The sequence below is a fragment of the Salvelinus namaycush genome, chromosome 7 (genome assembly GCF_016432855.1).
Source record: "Salvelinus namaycush isolate Seneca chromosome 7, SaNama_1.0, whole genome shotgun sequence".
Classification (NCBI taxonomy): domain Eukaryota; kingdom Metazoa; phylum Chordata; class Actinopteri; order Salmoniformes; family Salmonidae; genus Salvelinus; species Salvelinus namaycush.
The window spans coordinates 22,233,725-22,253,202 of record NC_052313.1 but is presented as its reverse complement, the minus strand read 5'-3'; the positions used below and the strand labels follow the sequence as shown (position 1 = coordinate 22,253,202).

Sequence of the window (19,478 nt, the reverse complement as noted above, 5' to 3'; positions counted from 1 at the left end):
AACTGTGTATCCCCCAACCCTGGCTGTTGCCAATCGTGCTCCGATGTCCTGGCACAGAAGGGGGTATGGACAGGGTGGACAACACGTTGTCAGGAGGCGGCAGAGGGGGTAGCATCCCTATGCCCATCTGTGCGTCCAGCGGGCATTCTGTCAGATGTGGGCATCCCCTTCAAAGCTCATGAACACTATCTTAATAATACATACATTAGTACTCTTCCGGACCAGTGAACACATAAATACAACACAAAAAAGATGGAATGCAGGAGATCCTCAGAGACTTTGGTGTCTGTTGCCGTGACAAAAGAGAGACATCAACGCTCCTTGGTTACGGTCCAATTCTAAGTTGATGGACAGGAGTTTCCATGATTACCTACGACTGACAGAATTTGGAGCTACACCTGCAGAGTCCTGGGAGGCAGATTCTCCCTCCCTCTCCCCTCTTGACAGTCTTCTCAGCAGGCTGTGCTGTGACTCTCGGTGCCGGTGTCTGCAGCCGTGCCAGGCAGTCGGAGGAGCTGTGATGGCTTGCACCGATCGGAAGGGGTGCTGCATCAGAGGGGCACCAAACTGACTAGGACAGAAGGCACAAGTCCTCTACCTCCCCTCGCTCCCCAGACAGTCCTGAAACCAACTCTACTCCAGCAAGACAAGAACAGGTAAGAGTCACAGCAACTGTGCCCACTCACCTATACTGTCAAATGTAAAAGTCATTATGAAAGATGGTAGTCTTAAGAAGCTCCTAGCTGTGTCGTCTTGGGTGAGACGGAGAGGATTCTGCAGTGCATCTGCCTCCACAGAGGAGTCCTGAGTGACTCTGCAGTTTGCAGGCAATGCGGGTACTCTCACCGGCTCCCTTCCTTTATATATTTATTTACTAATTTTAGCATAAATCTATTTTCTTCACAGGAGGAATACTCCCTGGATGAGAGCAAGAGAAAGGAGTGACGCAGCCCCACCCTCAAAACAGACGGAGCACATCCAAAGTTGCTCGCCCGAGTAAAAAATAAACATCCAGTCAAACCCGGCTTTTCTTAACAGTCTCTTATCTCAGTATTAGAGGTCGACCGATTATGATTTTTCAACGCCGATACCGATTATTGGAGGACCCAAAAAAACGATACCTATTAAATCGGTGGATATTTTTTTTTTTTTTTACATTTATTTATAATAATGACAACAATACTGAATGAACACTTTATTTTAACTTAATACATCAAATCAATTTAGCCTCAAATAAATAATGAAACATGTTCAATTTGGTTTAAATAATGCAAAAACAAAGTGTTGGAGAAGAAAGTAAAAGTAGAATATGTGCCATGTAAAAAAGCTAACGTTTAAGTTCCTTGCTCAGAACATGAGAACATATGAAAGCTGGTGGTTCCTTTTAACATGAGTCTTCAATATTCCCAGGTAAGAAGTTTTAGGTTGAGGTTATTATAGGACTATTTCTCTCTATACCATTTGTATTTCATATACCTTTGACTATTGGATGTTCTTATGGGCACTTTATTGCCAGTGTAACAGTATATAGCTTCCATCCCTCTCCTCGCTCCTACCTGGGCTCGAACCAGGAACACATCGACAACAGCCACCCTTGAAGCAGCGTTACCCATCGCTCCACAAAAGCCGCGGCCCTTGCAGGGCAAGGGGAACAACCACTCCAAGTCTCAGAGCGAGTGGCGTTTAAAACGCTATTAGCGCGCTCCTCGCTAACTAGCTAGCCATTTCACATCGGTTACACCAGCCTAATCTCGGGAGTTGATAGGCTTGAAGTCATAAACACTGCAATGCTTGAAGCATTGCGAAGAGCTGCTGGCAAATGCACGAAAGTGCTGTTTGAATGAATGCTTACGAGCCTGCTGCTGCCTACCACCGCTCAGTCAGACTGATCTATCAAATATCAAATCATAGACTTAATTATAACATAACACACAGAAATACGAGCCTTAGGTCATTAATATGGTCAAATAATAAATAAAAAGTGTATTATTTCAGTGAAATACGGAACCGTTCCGTATTTTATTTAACGGGTGGGCTGGCATCCATAAGTCTAAATATTCCGGTTACATTGCACAACCTTCAATGTTATGTCATAAATACGTAAAATTCTGGCAAATTAGTTCGCAACGAGCCAGGCGGCCCAAACTGTTGCATATACCCTGACTCTGTTGCACAGAACGCAAGAGATGTGACACAATTTCCCTAGTTAAAAGAAATTCATGTTAGCAGACAATATTAACTAAATAGGCAGGTTTAAAAATAAAAACTTGTGTATTGATTTTAAGAAAGGCGTTGATGTTTGTGGTTAGGTACACATTGGTGCAACGACAGTGCTTTTTTCACGAATGCGCTTGTTAAATCACCCGTTTGGCAAAGTAGGCTGTGATTCAATGATAAATTAACAGGCACCGATTCGATTATATGCAACGCAGGACACGCTAGATAAACTAGTAATATCATCAACCATGTGTAGTTAACTAGTAATTAGGTTAAGATTGATTGTTTTTTATAAGATACATTTAATGCTAGCTAGCACCTTACCATGGCTCCTTGCTGCACTCGCATAACAGGTAGTCAGCCTGCCACGCAGTCTCCTCGTGGAGTGCAATATAATCGGCCATGATCGGTGTCCAAAAATGCCGATTACCGATTGTTATGAAAACTTGAAATCGGCCCTAATTAAAATCGGCCAGTCTGATTAAAATCGGCCGACCTCTACTCAGTGTCTCAAAAACAAAATCAATAAAACCCAAGAGACTGGATTAGCTAAAAGAATGAGAGCACTGGATTACTGAAGGGTGAATATGCAGAGTTGTGTGCTGCTGAAACCCTTGATGTTCTATCATATATAACCCAGAGGGTTATTATTTTGCGACATTAACAGTTTCATCACTGAAACCTGTGATGCTCACATCAGAACCCAAATTACCGAGGCCATGACCAATTACCAGCCTAACAGTGCCAGACAATGAGATTGAGTAGAGGGCTACAGGGCCTTCATGCATTTTTTATACTACCTTACTACACACATAAAAACACACGCACGCACACAATAAATTAGAGAACCACAGGATGTCAGCTTGCCACTGCCTGAAGGGAAAAGCTCAACAATCCAATAGCCTGTGTGCATAGGGATAGCTAAAACCAACACACACTGTAACACTGCCAATCCATACCTCTAGCCCCATTGGTGCAGACTTTAGACCTATGTGAAAGAAAGAATGCTCAGGAGTGTATCTAGCATGTTAAGGCTGGAATCAGCTTATGAAACCCTAACCCATCTTTCTATTGTTAGTTATTGTGATAACTCCGTGTGGAATGGATCTAGGTGACAGAGGAATAGGTTTGGGGGATCAACATATATCCGAGGTGTCTGACAGTGTAGGCAGCAGTACGTTCAGGGGACCACTGTGGGTCAGAAGGCTACAAAACACACTGGTGTCAGGCAGGTCACTCTGGCCACACTCACCATGTCTAGACTGGATGACCCCCTCGGGGCCCCATCCACGGCATCGCATCAACAAAGTGGGAGGATTCATAGCCATTGGCCTCTGTAACCACCGCACTCTCTCCCAGGTACATGATCACAACCCATGCCTGACTTCGGAAATGACTGCTCTGCTCCCTATGAGCATAACCCTTCAAAATAGCCAATAGGCTAACTGGAAAAATCTAAAAGGTGGTGTGACCAATGAAAAGCTGCCGTTTCGTCAATGTAGCTGATGCAAAAGATCAAAGACGACAAAGGCTGTGGAAGGCATGATGGGGACTAAGCTAATCCAGACAAATCTGTCAATCTCATACATGCAGTAAGGCATAATGTGTCCAACACATCTGGAAAGAGGAGAGATGAAAAGGGCAAACAACAACAAAGTATTTGGAAAATACCACGTGTGAGCCTCTGCCTATAAATAGCAGCTCAACAACATGCTGTCGTAACGTCCTGCTGAAACGTGGCTGTGCACTCCCCCCCCCCACCCCCCACCCCATCCTCCCACTACCAGGAATAGGCTAGTCCGGAGCACATCACCCCATTCCCTACCAATATAATCCAATCAATCCTGAGTTATGGATCGTATGGTGCAGACGTGCAGATCCATCGCTCGTCCCCACACACACAAAATCAATGCCCAACGCACACGCCCTGCTGCTTTGAACAACACACAGCGCATGCATGTGCCATGGAGGGACAGAGACATGGTATTGTATCACAGTCTAAGCTACACCTACTCCAAATAGCTTAATCTAGGTGAACTGAACTGTGAACCGACATACAGTGGGGGCTTTGGTGTCAGGTCAACTACAGGTCTAGGTTTCTAAGAATTTCTAATACATTGGCCAAAGGATATCGTACAAAAAACACCAAACATCGTCCTCCGACATTAGGATAAGAACAAAATTTTCTCTACCATTCCCTCATTCTGCCGTTCATTCATGAAATCATTCATTCATCAGGGTGCCCTTGCTCATTTCCAGTACTGACGCCGACAGGAAATAATGTGGTTTCCTGCCAAGAACCTCAAAGCCCTTACTAACACCAGAGCTCAAGATATGACCCCGATAACAACCTTACGTAAGCTCTCATTGAAAAACACAGGAAAATAAGTGAAAGTGCTTTTGGAGGTAGATTTGCAAGTCAGGAGAAAAGCTCGTATCCAGGAAATTACTGGTAGGGAAACGAAAAGGACGGGCAACTTCTCCCCATTAGATTTGTGGTCTGAGATCTACGCACATCAAAGGCTTAGATGCCACTGCCAATAATTGAGAGTAATATGTCTTTATGGGAATCGGTTTGGTATAATAACTGCATGTAGCCTATCAGCTGAAGAGTAGCTGGAAGATGACGCAGTTGTACATCAAAGAAACCATATTTCCAAGGCAATTTCTGTTATGGAGGGACATAACAGTGTTAGTCAGCGGCCGTCAAAAGGCATTGAAAGAGACTAAACTTTTAGCATCTGTGTCGTGAAGGAGTGAGACAGAGAGAAAGAGAGGGGGGGGGGGGGGGGGGGGGGGTGACAGGATGGCTGATCAGGCTCATAGCAGGAGTTGGCAGCCGGTCACTATTTGGCATGACAATGCCCGTCCCTCTATACGCACATTCATCCATCCGCACCGACAGTGTTTATCTTTGACTTGATGAATAAAAACTAGAGGGAAACAAATGAAAAAAGGAGAAACGGAGAGAGGACGACCGCAATGAAAGGTGGGCGAAGTTGCGTTCTTGTACTTCATACTACTACATATCAGCCTCAGTGTGGCGTGTCTTGAGAGACAGAAAGACAGAGGCAGCATAGACGCCTTGGGCATATGTAATGGACACCACCTCGGCTTCAGTGAGCATTAGGCTGGTGCTGCAGTGTCTGTCTGCCTGTCTTTCCCCTCCTCCACTTCTTTCTACACCGTCCCTTTATCTTCCAGAAGGACGGGGGCATCCAGGCAGAAGAAGCTGTGACAGTGAGCCAGTTGGAGTAAAGAGAAGAAAAAAAAGAGAGGGAAAGAAAAGGGCTGGTGTGTTTTCCACCAGCTAATCTCTCTTCTTCCTGACCCCCTCCCCTCTTCATCCACCCGTCCCTCTCTCCAGTGCCATAATGGCATTCAGCTCATAGCCAGTTAGAGAGAGAGATAACATCCAGCAGGGCCAAGCCGTGAGGGGACTTCATCCCTCGACCAGAAGAAAAGATGGGTCATGGTCAATGCGTGGTAGGTAACGGCCACACATACAGTACCAGTCAAAAGTTGGCACACCTACTCATTAAAGGGTTTTTTCCCTTTATTTTTACTATTTCCTACATTGTTTAATAATAGTGAAGAAATCAGAACTATGAAATAACACATATGGATTTTTTTTTTAAGTATAAAAATCTAAATATTTTTTATATATTTGAGATTCTTCAAAGTAGCCACCCTTTGCCTCAATGAAAGCGTTGCACACTCTTGGCATTCTCTCAACCAGCTTCATGAGGTAGTCACCTGGAATGCATTTCAATTAACAGGTGTGCCTTCTTTCCTTGTGTTGTGACAATTTAGGGGTGGTACACAGAAGATAGGGCTATTTGGTAAAAGTGCAAGTCCATATTATGGCAAGACCAGCTCAAATAAGCAAAGAGAAACAAAAGTCCATCATTACTTTAAAGACATGAAGGTCAGTCAATAAAGAAAAATTCAAGAACTTTGAAAGTACCTTCAAGAGCAGTTGCAAAAACAATCAAGTGCCATGATGAAACTGGCTCTCATGAGGACGACCACAGGAGTGGAAAAGCAGAGTTACCTCTGCTACAGATGATAAGTTCATTAGAGTTACCAGCCACAAATTGTAGCCCAAATAAATGTTTCAGAGTTCAACATCAACTGTTCAGAGGAGACTGCGTGAAATCAGGCCTTCGTGGTCAAATTGCTGCAAAGAAACCACTACTAAAGGACACCAATAATAAGAAGAGACATGAGCAATGGACATTAGACCGTTGGAAATCCGTACTTCGGTCTGATGAGTCCAAATTTGATTTTTTGGGTTCCAACTGCCGTGTCTTTGTGACGGATGATCTCCGCATGTGTATTTCCGTCGGATGATCTCCACATGTGTATTTCCCACGTGAAGCATGGAGGAGGTGGTGTGATGGTGCTTTGCTGGTGACACTGTCGGTTATTTATTTAGAATTCAAGGCACACTTAACTAGCATGGCAACCACAGCATTCTGCAACGATACGCCATCCCATCTGGTTTGCGCTTAGTGGGACTATCATTTGTTTTTCAACAGGACAATGACCCAGCACACCCCCAGGCTGTGCAAGGGCTATTTGACCAAGGAGAGTGATGAGTGCTGCATCAGATGACCTGGCCTCCACAATCACCCGACATCAACCCAAATGAGATGGTTTGGGAAGAGTTTGATCGCAGAGTGAAGGAAAATCAGCCAACAAGTGCTCAGCATATGTGGGAACACCTTCGACTGTTGGAAAAGCCTTCCAGGTGAAGCTGGTGGAGAGACTGCCGAGAGTGTGCAAAGCTGTCATCAAGGCAAAGGCTGGCTACTTTGAAGACTCTCAAATATAAAATATATTTTGATTTGTTTAACACTTTTTTGGTTACTACATTATTGCATATGTGTTATTTCGTAGTAGAAGACATCAAAACTATGTAGAAAATAGTAAAAATAAAGAAAAACCCTGGAATGAGTAGGTGTGTCCAAATGACACACACACCACTGCAAAGTAGCTATGAATAGGTGACCTTCAGTCCAACGAGGTCACACATGTCAGAGCTTACCATTGTCTCTTCCAGGGGAAAACAGGGGCAATTGATGGCAGGCTTGATCCAGATAGGGAATGCCCAAAAACACATTGGACACACACTCACAGTCGTGACAATAACAGGCTGAGGGCCAATCTTGGTGTTTGCATACAGGGAAAGCCCTTAGAAAGGACACTCCTGGTAAATCCCCCAAGACAGGGTGTGTGTGTTTCTTGTACAGGGGGCATAATGATCTTTCCCTGGGTGGAGTTCAGGTCAGGGGCTTGTGTTGAGGACTTGTTTATATGAAGAAACCTTGAGGAAAGTGCATTTAGAGGGCATTGAGCTGCAGACGAGGGAGAAGCAGAGCAAATTCGTTTTTTCAAATCTTCACATATCCAGCTCATTTGTATTTCTAACTTAAGCATTGATAAATGACAAAACGAAAGGAAATATTTACTAAGGATGAGATTAAATCTCAACCCCTCCCCCCAAAAAATGGGACGAAAACAACTTCAGCGCATCGTTACGCCTTTTATGATCTCACTGTAATAGAGACTGGGACTCCATGAAAATGTGTCTTCTTTTGACATGAGGACTGTGGTGTTGGGATAGACTGTGGGAAAGTCTTTCACTTCGAGTTTCCACCCAAACCGGACAGCATTCGCATGGACACTACAGTCCACATTGAGTGCACTGACCCCAGAACATCAAACTCACTGTTAAAAATAGCGCTTTCTGGAAACTCGCATTCTGGCTTCAAGCAGAATGTCAGGGAAGGAATAGGGCAGGAAATAATGTTTTTTTTAACTTCAACCCCCAGTGGTTAAATATAGCGTCACAGAAAACGTGTCGGAATAGAGGGCGAGTGAAAGACAAGCGCATCGGGGATAAAAGAGCAGGATTTATGGGGGAGGGAGAGGATACGTCTAGTGGAAAGAGGAGTGCATCAACAGCACTCAAAACACGGCTACTCCTCCCTCCCTGAGCAGGGGACGGATCAATACATGTCGGAAAGAGGAAACACAGATAGCCATCGGAGGGTGGGTACAATGACAACCGGCACTGAACTAGTGCAGGAATGCACACCCCTGCATCAACACGAACACGGTGAAATGGTTTGAACCATCATAGTCAGAGGTAGTTGGTTAGCGAGGGACAGCGACAGACCTTCCTCACTAACATCCTTTTATAACGGATCAATACGTCACAAATTCTGAGCAAACAGCTCAACAGCCATAGTATTATGTGAATGAAAGGGTAGGCAACAGGACCAGAGGTCCTTCTAAATGTGGATTGAGCATCATGTTTGGGTTAGTTGAGAGTGGTAAGAGGGGATCACCCAGGATGAACCGCAGAGCCAGACACTCATGAGGAGAGAGGCCTCAGCTGGTCATGCTGGACCCAGCCCTGAATACAGGGGGGGGGGGGGGGGTTGAGGAGTGGGGTGTGTATGTGGAGTGTTTTTCTCCTAATGACTGTGAGCAGCTGTGCCTAAATTACCCCTGCGTGGCTACCGTCACTTTCCTCACAGCCGGGGAGAGGGGGTTAGGCGAAGACAGGCCTTGAAATCTCCCTCATTAAGGAGATGGGAGTGAATGGGACAGAGGCAGCTCCACTACAACCCCCCCAGCCTCTGTCCTGCCCTGGTTGCCTGGGGCCTGAACTCTCATTAGACCCGAGGGAATGGGATTTCATAAGCAGTGGCGCTTGGGTAAGAGACAAGGGATGGAAGTGTGTGTGTCTGCGTGTGTGTTAGCAGGTACAGAGTAGCACCTGCCCAGTTCCCACATGCCAGGCCGCAGGTGCTGATGATTGCTCACAAAAGGGGGCTTCAGGCGTAAAGAGCACAGCGCTGACACGTGGCTACATCTTTGCATTTCCATCTACCTCCATGTTTGAAAGGAGAAATTGTGAAATAAGAGGGGCATTTGTTCTTCAGGATCCTACATCAACCTCTGGAGGACCCCCCCCTTTGACCACTGTCATTTTTCAAATAGTGGACTTGGACATAGGCCTTTGTGCAGAGCGGTCCTGCATTGTCATCTTTGGGGTCTTTAAACAGTGGTGTAAAGTACTTAAGGAAAAATACTTTAAAGTACTATTAGTTTTTATTGGGTATTTATAACTTTCTCTTCACTACATTCCTAAAGAAAATATTGTACTTTTTACTCCATACATTTTCCTGAGAAACCCAAAGTACTCGTTACATTTTGAATGCGTAGCAGGACAGGGAAACTGTGAAATTGACGCAATTATCAAGAGACCACATGGTCATCCCTACAGTCTGGCTGACTCACTAAACAGAAATGCATCTTTTGTAAATAATGTCTGAGTGTTTGAGCGTGCCCCTGCCTATCCGTACATTTTAAAAACAAGAAAATGGTGCCGTCTGTTTTGCTTAACATAAGGAATTTGAAATGATTTATAATTTTACTTTAAGTATCAAAAGTACATGTAATTGCTCAAATATACTTAAGTATATTTAAAACCAAATACTCTTACTCAAGTACTATTTTACTGGGTGACTTTCACTTTTACTTGAGTAACTTTCTATTAGGATATCTATACTTTTACTCAAGTATGACAATTGGGTACTTTTCCCACCAGTGTCTTTAAGAGCCCTCAGCTGCAATTGTGGACATTTATCATACAAAAACAAAAGTTTGAGACAGGCAATTCCATGGTAATGGAATGAAACGGAGACTCAAATGTTTTCACTTTCAAAATGTATACCAAACAAAACCTATGTATATTAATGTTTAACAAACAATATAACTATGCACAATGACTACTTTTAACAATTTCCACTGCACATTTTACAAAAACACATTTACAGGAAGAACTGTGCAGATACAAAGTTTGGTAACATAATAAAACTGTGGGAGGTTTAACCGCAATTATGTTAGCAAACTTTGCATCTGCATAGTTTTCCAGTAAATGTGTTTTTTTTTACCGTGTAAACTGTTCAAAGTAGCCATTTTGCATAGTTGTTTGGTTTATTAAAGTTAGAAATCCATGGTTTGTGTTTGGCATACATTTTAAAGTGAAAAATTTGAGTCTCCGCATAATTCCGTTACCATAGAATCACCCAGCAGCACAGCGTTAAAGTAAGGCACAGACAAGTGAAACAGCGACGATATAGGGAAGAAGTAGGACTGTGAGGATATGTTTGCTTGCAGTAGTAAGTACCAGGAAAGAGAAGGAAAGAGAGAAATAAGAGGGGGACATTGTACTAAAACATGATAGATGCATAATTTATGTGTCTGCTGAAGGATTCAGAATCACCTGCTGTGAAACTGTGGTTATAGTTTAACTTGGTGAAGAGGAAATCTTTAGGTGGCTTGAGAGGTACTAGACTGGAACAACTGCTGGGAGTAAAACCAAACCACAAGGCTACTTCACAGATCCATGCCTGGCTATAAAAGTCATAACCTTCCAGAATATGGAACCAAGTATGCAGTAGTTTTCTTTAGGTGTTATTCCCCCTCCATGCTTGCTTCCTAATGTATTATAGGGCTTTACTGTCTGCTTCGAGCTTCGATATCTGCACCGCTTCGAACTTGGGACTTCAGAATAGCTTACCTCAGACAACTTCCGACCGCCAACGATCACACCTGCACACCTCACTCCCCCTTTCCATGGCGCCCCTCCCTTCCAACACTCCCCTGCCATCTACCCCTTGCCTGCCCTGCTCCCAAAGATTTGACATCCATACAGTACACATTCCTGCACTGGGTAAGAGGATTATGCAGTAGTGGTTTTGCCATTTCACATGACGGGTTAATCCAAAACATGCTGCTGCTATACTGTTATGACATGCAGCCAGCCTCTGATGACGATGATGTAACTGTGAATGCCACTGTGCGTGTGGGTGCTTGGGATGAGGTTAGAGATGTGTTCTAGAATGTGGCATTTATCTGAGCATGGTATAGGGCTGGCCAGAAAATGGACAGTAAGATTAGATCAGCAAATGGAAATTCTATTTGGATGCAGTAAGCACTCGGAAAGTGGTTATAAAAAAAAAAGAGAAGCGAACTCTGTCACCTTACACGCCGGCAGATGTGAATGCCGTCGCATTGCTCTGCAACACTTCAGTCACTCAGCGGGAGTTTGTACATAGAAACTTTGCACCGGGATTCACAGCAGGTCAAAAAGGTCATGGGTTTATGAAATTGAGGATCATTATCACACAGCAGCGTCGCGTAGTGTCTTTTTAATAGCATTCAGCAAGTGTTGGTGACGGTCAGCATCAAGTGTACCTATTGGCCTGAAATAACAGATGGCGTGAGCCAACACACACACCACCTTGTATTCCAGACATAGGCCTATTGATGTACAGGTAACTGCCAAAATAATGGAAACACTTGAGTAAATGAGGCATACAAAGTATTTTGAAAGCAGGCCCTTCCACACAGGTGTGGTTCCTGAGTTAATTAAGCAATCCCATCACGCTCATGTATAAAAATGATAGGCAGAACATTACTTTGGCTACCATGGCTATGCCCCCATCCACACAGGGCAAGAGTGGTCACTGAATGGTCTGATGAGAATGAAAATGATGTAAACCATATTCCATTGCCGTCTAAGTCGCCAGATCTCAACCAAATTGAACACTTATGGGAGACTCTGGAGCAGTGCCTGAGACAGTGTTTTCCACCACCATCAACAAAACACCAATGGAATTTCTTATGGAAGAATGAGTTCCAGATACTTGCAGAATCTAAGCCAAGGTGCATTGAAGCTGTTCTGGCTCGTGGTGGCCAAACACCCTATTAAAAAAAGACACTTTATGGTGGTGTTTGCTTTATTTTGGCAGTTACCTGTAGATCGCTAACAACAAGCATGGCATCAAGTCCTCCATGCATCACAATACAATTTTGTGGGTTACAAAACAATGAAAGCATTACAAGTCTGACCTATTTTAGTCAGTGGGTCTGAGGTAAATGCTATAGCCTCAAATGTGTTGCTGTTCCAACAGGTGGTGTGCATTGTGCTTGTTTCCGGCATAACTGTCAATCACTAGTGAGCGTGAACCAACTACAAAACACTGTGTAGCAAGTGCAACACAGTGCCAGAGTTGATAAAAAGGATCACACTGAAATTATGCCATCAAGAGTACAGCATCTCCCTTGAATTGGTTCAGGAACTATAATCAAAAGGCTTGTTGATTGACGCCCCAGTGATAGACAGCTGTTATCTCTAGACTACATTGGTGATTAAAATGCATTCCTAGGATTTGTATCTATGCAAATTTAACAAACTCAATATTACACACATATCCACACCATTTTACAGCTGTCGGGCGGCAATCTGGAGTCTGGACAAATGAAAAGCCATTGTTTTCTGGTCGGTGGGCAAGACGCGCCACTGTCATAATTAGAAACAAGCACTTGTCCGATGTGCGATTGCACCGCAAGCTTACGGGGACTGTCACATTCTCAGCCTTACCACACCTAAAATGTGGGAAAAGTCTTACCTCACAACTTCGAGATACGTCTCTGTGTTTATTCTCTTCATCGTCTTGCGGTGAATCAGTCCAACGTGTCGCCATTATTTCATTTCAAACCACCAAGGCAAAAGTCCTTTGGAGCCCACATTGAGAAAGGGGGAGAGATCCAAAACCAAGTGATAGGCTACTCCGTTCAGCCACAGTGGAAGCAGAAAGGGTTCTAATCCACACCACAGTCCACACCACAGTCCTCCCTCTTCATTTTCGTTGATTGTAAAACTCTACATGGAATAAACACAGTAGAAAGTTAAAAGATGAAGAAATGAATACATGCACCCTATCCGAGACTCACAAGCACCTCCCCAGTAAGCCATTTGAATGACTGGGTCTTGTGCTTCTTGGTCTCAGTAAAAAAAACATTTAAAAAAAGTTTATTAGGCTACATTCACATAAATGTTTACACACTGGTGGGATACCCATGGGCCTTCAAATATACTCTGTCACATTGTAAACTTTAGTTCATACAATTTCGTTTATGGAAGCAGGCTATTATGCAACTTAAGACCAACACAATAACACATTCAATATAGTCCATCTCTAAACAAATGTAATTGCTCTTGTATTCCACATTCAGTTGCGCATCAGTCCAGGATCCAATCTTGTTGAGAGCACTTCGGCAGGAGATGGCTACTTCTACTGTACTACACTACTATTGCTTGTAAACAATGAACTGTGATTATCATATTCCTGCATGGTCCGATCTCAGTTGCCATCAGATGCAATGAAGTGCGTTGTTGTCATTGTCGCATGATTGTGTTATCCACTTGTTTGACCTAAATCGAGATACTGACAACAGTCGACAGCTGGGTTGCTAATTTATTTTATTACTTTGTTGCAATGCTTGCTTGACCGATGTCCAATGCCAAATGGTCAGGTGTAGATATGCATAATACATAATAACATTTATATTAATCCAAATACTATTCTGTTTAGAGACACGACTGGATTGCATACACACAGTAACCTAAGATTGACGCACGAGTTTTCTGGATAGGTTGCCAATGAAAGCACGAGCAAATATCAGCCATCATGCGCCCAAAGCCACACAACGAACTAACACAGAGAACGTTCAATGGAACTATGGTTTATAGTTGTCGCAAAATAGCCACATAATTCGGTCCAGTTCTAAATTGAAACGCTTTCGGCGAGTGTGTTTACAAAAACAACATTGTATCACAACACAAGTTTGTATCAAACAAACAACTGAAGCTGTCCGTAGGACAGTACATCTGCATGAGCAACCTACCTGTTACAAATTCATGGAAAAGTCCGTAACACAAAATGATACATTGTCCTTGCTTTAGAAGAAGAGAAATTGCTGTTGTTCATAGAAGTAATTCAAAAGCAATAAGCAATGTGCCAAATGCAAGTGTGTTTTCGCTGACTACCATTACCAAAGACTACAACAAGCGGGCTATTTTCGTTTGAGTAGTTACCACTGGACAGCTAGTGCTAGCTACCTGTTAGGAAAATCAGGCTAAAAAACAAGGTAAACGCCCATTACAATAGATTTACTATTTTGACCACGCGAGAAATTTCACGGTGTTGTTCTTAATTAAAATTCATAAAATCCGAGAGGGTTCTTCATCCACATTTCACAACAGAATTGAAACAAAAAGTAATTCGTCGTATTCCTTTTTGGTCCCTGATGGCAGCGCGCAACAGACTAGGTTGCAGGATGGACGAATCTCCGATTTTCTAGAAACACCGCCCCTCTGCTCACTCGCGGGTCTATTATCCAATCACATTCAACGTTTAAAATCGTGTTTTTAAACCCAGCCAACTGGACAGGTTCTTACATAAGATGCACAGGAATATTAGTGGTCACTTCAGTAACACATCACTAAACGTTTGATCAGGGCGATTTTTTTTAATACACACGTCAACCAAGTGGCTTTTTACAGGATCATTGATGCAAGGGCTTTGACCTATAGGCCTAATTGAACAATCCAAATGTAATTTGGTGAGCTGTGGAAGCCCGCTAAAAACGTTGGGGTATGTGTATGTGTATGTGTGTGCGCGTGCGTGCGTGCGTGAGTGAGAGAGAGAGTACGTGACACTATGTCTTGCCAGCTTCACAAAACCCAATTGAATTAACCTGGAGGATGCCAAAACTTTGTATTCTGCGCTTTCATTCGAGTCTGGTACTACTACTGCTACTATCCATAATGAGTCAAAGTGCAGAGCAGAGCACAGTCAACTCTTGTCAGAATAGAGTGTCAGCTGAATGGAGGGCCTTGGCGTGATGAGCATAGCTGAGCTGGAATTTCTGTTCGCCTCTGGCTCTTTGACAAATAGCTTCCTGCATAGTCTGTTAAGAAAAATACAATACATCTTATCTAGAGAACCTCCTTCCCTGTTCATATTATGCTAAGCTATCAGAACCTTTTTGTATAGGCCTATTTCCACGTCTCAGCGTATTTCCTTGGCATGTCATAGATAATATTAGCTCTTTGAGCAAGATCCATAAAAAAAATTCTATACTCAGCTATTCTAAATTTTCCAGTAGGATGTGAGATACCAAAAAATGCAGTGCTAGATGTTTTTCAACAGAAGTCATGTACGTAGGATCCCGTAGTAGGGGCCACATTCACACATTTCCCCCTCCTTCAGTTCTTGAATGGTTCCAACGTGTTCCTTGAGTTGTAATGTGCCACTTACCATTCACTGGCTGGATCCCTAACTGTATTATTGTGACATGTAGGGCATGGCGGACACATGGGACTCCATAATGCATGAAAAAGGCTCCACAGCTGATCCAGACAAAGACAATGTTCTGTTTGCAGTCCACTCCAACAGAACAATAGAAGTGGGACAATAGGAGGACTCTTTTGACCCATTATGTGTTGAGGGCTCCCTAGCTTCAGAGAGAATCCATTGTTTAAAGAGCCGCTGGATCCTCAACCAGACAGTGCAGGCTTGAGCTTTATTTTTTGAGGGGTTGGCATACTATGGTAGCAAAAACATATTAGTTTGTATGCTGTTTATTAATACACAATATGTATGGGACATTCATGATAGGTTTAGCAGTGTGAAATAGTATCACAGAGTTATACTGTGGGCATACTGTAGCAGCTTTAATTACTGCAGCCAAGTTGATTTCGAGCAACATTTTGTAGACTGAGAAATTGCTATGACTACTGAAGAAACACTGGTGCCTTTCCCTCACAAACAACAAATGGCATTCATTTTCTCAATTTGTTAAATGGAATGACATTTGACTGATATAAAATGTTGAGTTACAATGCAGAAATAAAACTGAAGCGCTGAATTTACCGTCTCACAAAGTAAAAACAAACAGTGATGTTTTCTAGGGCACACTTCCAAAGAACACTTAGCATTACCTCAGTTAGCATAGCTTCATGGCTTCCTATTATCCTGTTATAGGTCGAAACAGAATCAGGTGCTGAAGTAGGGCTTGTATATAACCCTAGTTTCTACCCAAAGAAGATGAGGAGGTACATGATTTTATTTTATTTTATTTAACCTTTATTTAACTATACAAGTCAGTTAAGAACAAATTCTTATTTACAATGACGGCCTACACCGGCCAAACCCGGACGACACTGGGCCAATTGTGCGCCGCCCTATGGGACTCCCAATCACGGCCGGTTGTGATACAGCCTGGATTCAAATCAGGGTGTCTGTAATGACGCCTCTAGGACTGAAATGCAGTGCCTTAGATTGCTGCGCCACTCGGGAGCCTGATACATATAGTCTTGAAATGAATATCTCCTGCGTTTAGACCAATAAAAACAGTATTAGCCCATGAAGCTTACAATTCCGCCTTATCCCACACATTGCATTATGTGTGGTGGCTAAATACTGTTTTATTGAGTTCGTTCATCAATGAAAAATAAAAGGCTTTAGGTAGGTCACTGCTACAAGCATTGGAAGAGCCGATTGTAACGGCTTTCGTCGGTGGAAGGAGAGGACCAAAGCGCAGCATGGTTAGTGTTCATCTTAATTTAATAATAATCAAAAAACAGAACACTTCAAATACAAAACAACAAAAGTGAAAACCGAAACAGTTCTATCTGGTGCAGACACACAAAGACTGAAAACAACCACCCACAAAACACAATAGAACACAGGCTACCTAAATATGGTTCCCAATCAGAGACAATGACTAACACCTGCCTCTGATTGAGAACCATATCAGGCCAAACGAGAAACCCCACATAGAAACAGAAAACATAGATAATACCCACCCAACTCACGCCCTGACCACACTAAAACAAAGAAAATATAAGAACTATGGTCAGAACGTGACACCGATGTTAAGGTTGAACAAGTAGAGTTGGAACTGACCCACTGGGCACAAACTGGTTGAATCAACCTTGTTTCCACGTCCTTTCAACAAAACAATCCAATGTGATGATGTTGAATCAACGTGGAAAACTGATTGGATTTGCCTCAAGTCATCAACATCAAGGAATTTCAGGATTTTTTAAACCTAACTTTTACCCTAAATCCAAAGAATTCAATGGATTTTACCCTTTCAATTAACATTAGTTGACAAATAGATCAAACGTAAATAAAAACTAGACATTGAAATGACGTCTGTGACCACTTGGGAGTTGCACAATTGAATGAAACCCAACAGGAACCAATCAATGAAGGCCCCTGGCTACCTCTACTTGGAGCACGATGTACAGTAGACAAAGTTCAACCACAGTGTATGTGTCTATCAAAGTACATATACAGTGTTTATCTGTCTGTCAAAGTGTAACATTCTTTAGTCATTTAACATTCTAGTCATTTAGCAGACACTCTTATCCAGAGCGACTTATAGGAGCAATTAGGGTTAAGTGCCTTGCTGAATCAACAGATGTTTCACCTAGTCAGCTCAGGGATTCAAACCAGCGACCTTTCAGTTACTTACTCGACACTCTTAAATGCTAGGCTACCTGCCACCCTAGGCTAAACATGACTTTGACACCTCTCAAAAGGTAGAACAAAGAAACAATAAACTAGGGAGTAAACACGTTCAATCTGTTGTCCAGGTAATCTGAAATCAAATCCATGCCGCTCTGTTTAAACACCGACTCAGAGGCTTCATATGTCAAGCGCATACATGTGTGGCCATTCACAGGACCCAATTCCCATGTTGCTCTCTTTGTGCTCTCCCAGTCTACCTGTAGCCTACATTCACTGCACGGCCCTGTCCTCTGTTCCCTCAGCGGAGCACTACAAAGCCCCAGCATAAGAACCCTGGCCGCCTCTTTGTCCCCTCTCCCTCTCACCGGATCCCGCTCCAAGGTGGCAGACAATGCCTTGCAGGTTCCCAGGGTGGCGTGGGGGACATTTAGCGCAGGGGGTAAGTTAACCGATGTCCCCAAGTGCTGATGTTCGATAAGGGACACAGAGTCACAGCACAATGGTGGCCATTGATCCTTCTGTATGACACATACACAGGCGAGACAAAATGCCCTGTAGTTCAGTGGAAGGGTGGCCTCCTACTAATCCCAACCTAAGATAATTGGGATAACTGATGCTCTTAGTGAAAGAGGAGTGTTTATCAGACTGGAGTTCAGTTTGTATTTCAGGACCCACTCAAAGCCTGTGTTTCACAGATGTATAGTGGAAAAAAAGCTAAATAGGGGCTGTGGATGTATAGGTGGGTCTTCTGAGTGTGTAAGCCAATCTCACCATCACACAACCTGCCACCTGGACTCTTATCAGTCTTCTCCACCTCCATCTTTCTATCTTACTTCTCTGTTTGCAGGATTATTATTCAGGTCACCCATCCGGGAGAGGGCCATTGACTGCAAGTGATCCATTACGTTTTACCCGGGATAACCGTATTATGGGGAAGTCAAGTGCTGGAAACTTTCCCAGCAGATGCCACATTGTCAGATGGCACACTTTTTTCGGCAGAGTGTGTTTGAAAGTATAGGCCTACAGCATTCACAATGCTCACAGAACTCAGCAGTTGAACTGTATGTCAACGATCCTACCACAAACTACGGTGGTCTGCAAATGGAGGATTACAAAAGAGATCAAAGGGGACGGGGTTAAAGGGTGAAGTCAATGACTCCTGAAATACCTGAGAGAAGTAACGCGACGGTCAGTGAACGGAGAGGTCACCGACAGCCTGTATGGCCTCTCATTCTTTCAGTTGGCCCATCATGCTGTGGTAATGACAGAGCAGCTGAGTGCCTGGAATTCATTCTAGATTAAGCCAATGTTTTTCTTAGATGTGTGTATATGTATGTGTGGGTCATGTGCATATGTTTATGTAATGTCTGTTTTGTTTTTCAAGTGATTAAGAGGCAAGTGTGCATGGCCACATGACAACTCTCCCCAAGTGCACACTGTGTGAAGTGAAGCATGTTGGGAAGTGTAGTCCAGTGAAATGCACAATTGACTTTTAGTCACCCAGAGACAAATACACATCCCAGGAGAATATGGGGAGGCTTGTAAACCAACACCACGGATGGAGAACAGATTTCCTTTGAACATCTTGTACTCTATTCATTAGTTGGGAGATTAAAAGCATCCAACAGAAAATACATGAGGAACAGCCTTATTACTGTAAACAACCTTCCAAAGTTAGGCCTGATAGAATTTCCCACAATGCAACAGTTTAAGACAGGTCACAACCTCATTATTGTAAAACAAAATAACAACCTAAGTTTAAAGGAAATAATAATTGTATGAACCGAATAGCCAAACATACAACTAAGGGAGTGGACTAATAAATAACTAAATGGCTCAGAACAGGAGGAGAAC

The 19,478-nt window shown here is 43.2% G+C and overlaps 1 protein-coding gene across 1 annotated transcript in view; it reads right to left on the bottom strand.

Moving 5' to 3' along the window:
- LOC120051099 (rho GTPase-activating protein 21-like) overlaps window positions 1–14,414 on the bottom strand; it is a 98,768-nt gene extending 84,354 nt beyond the window's left edge. Inside the window, exons 1-2 of the mRNA XM_038997758.1 lie at window positions 13,990–14,414; window positions 12,711–12,964 (exon numbers count right to left, since the gene is read on the bottom strand). Of these exons, the coding sequence (XP_038853686.1) occupies window positions 12,711–12,785 (75 nt within the window). The 5' untranslated portion in view covers window positions 12,786–12,964; window positions 13,990–14,414. The remainder of the gene's footprint in view (window positions 1–12,710; window positions 12,965–13,989) is intronic.
- Between the last annotated feature and the right edge of the window lie 5,064 nt (window positions 14,415–19,478).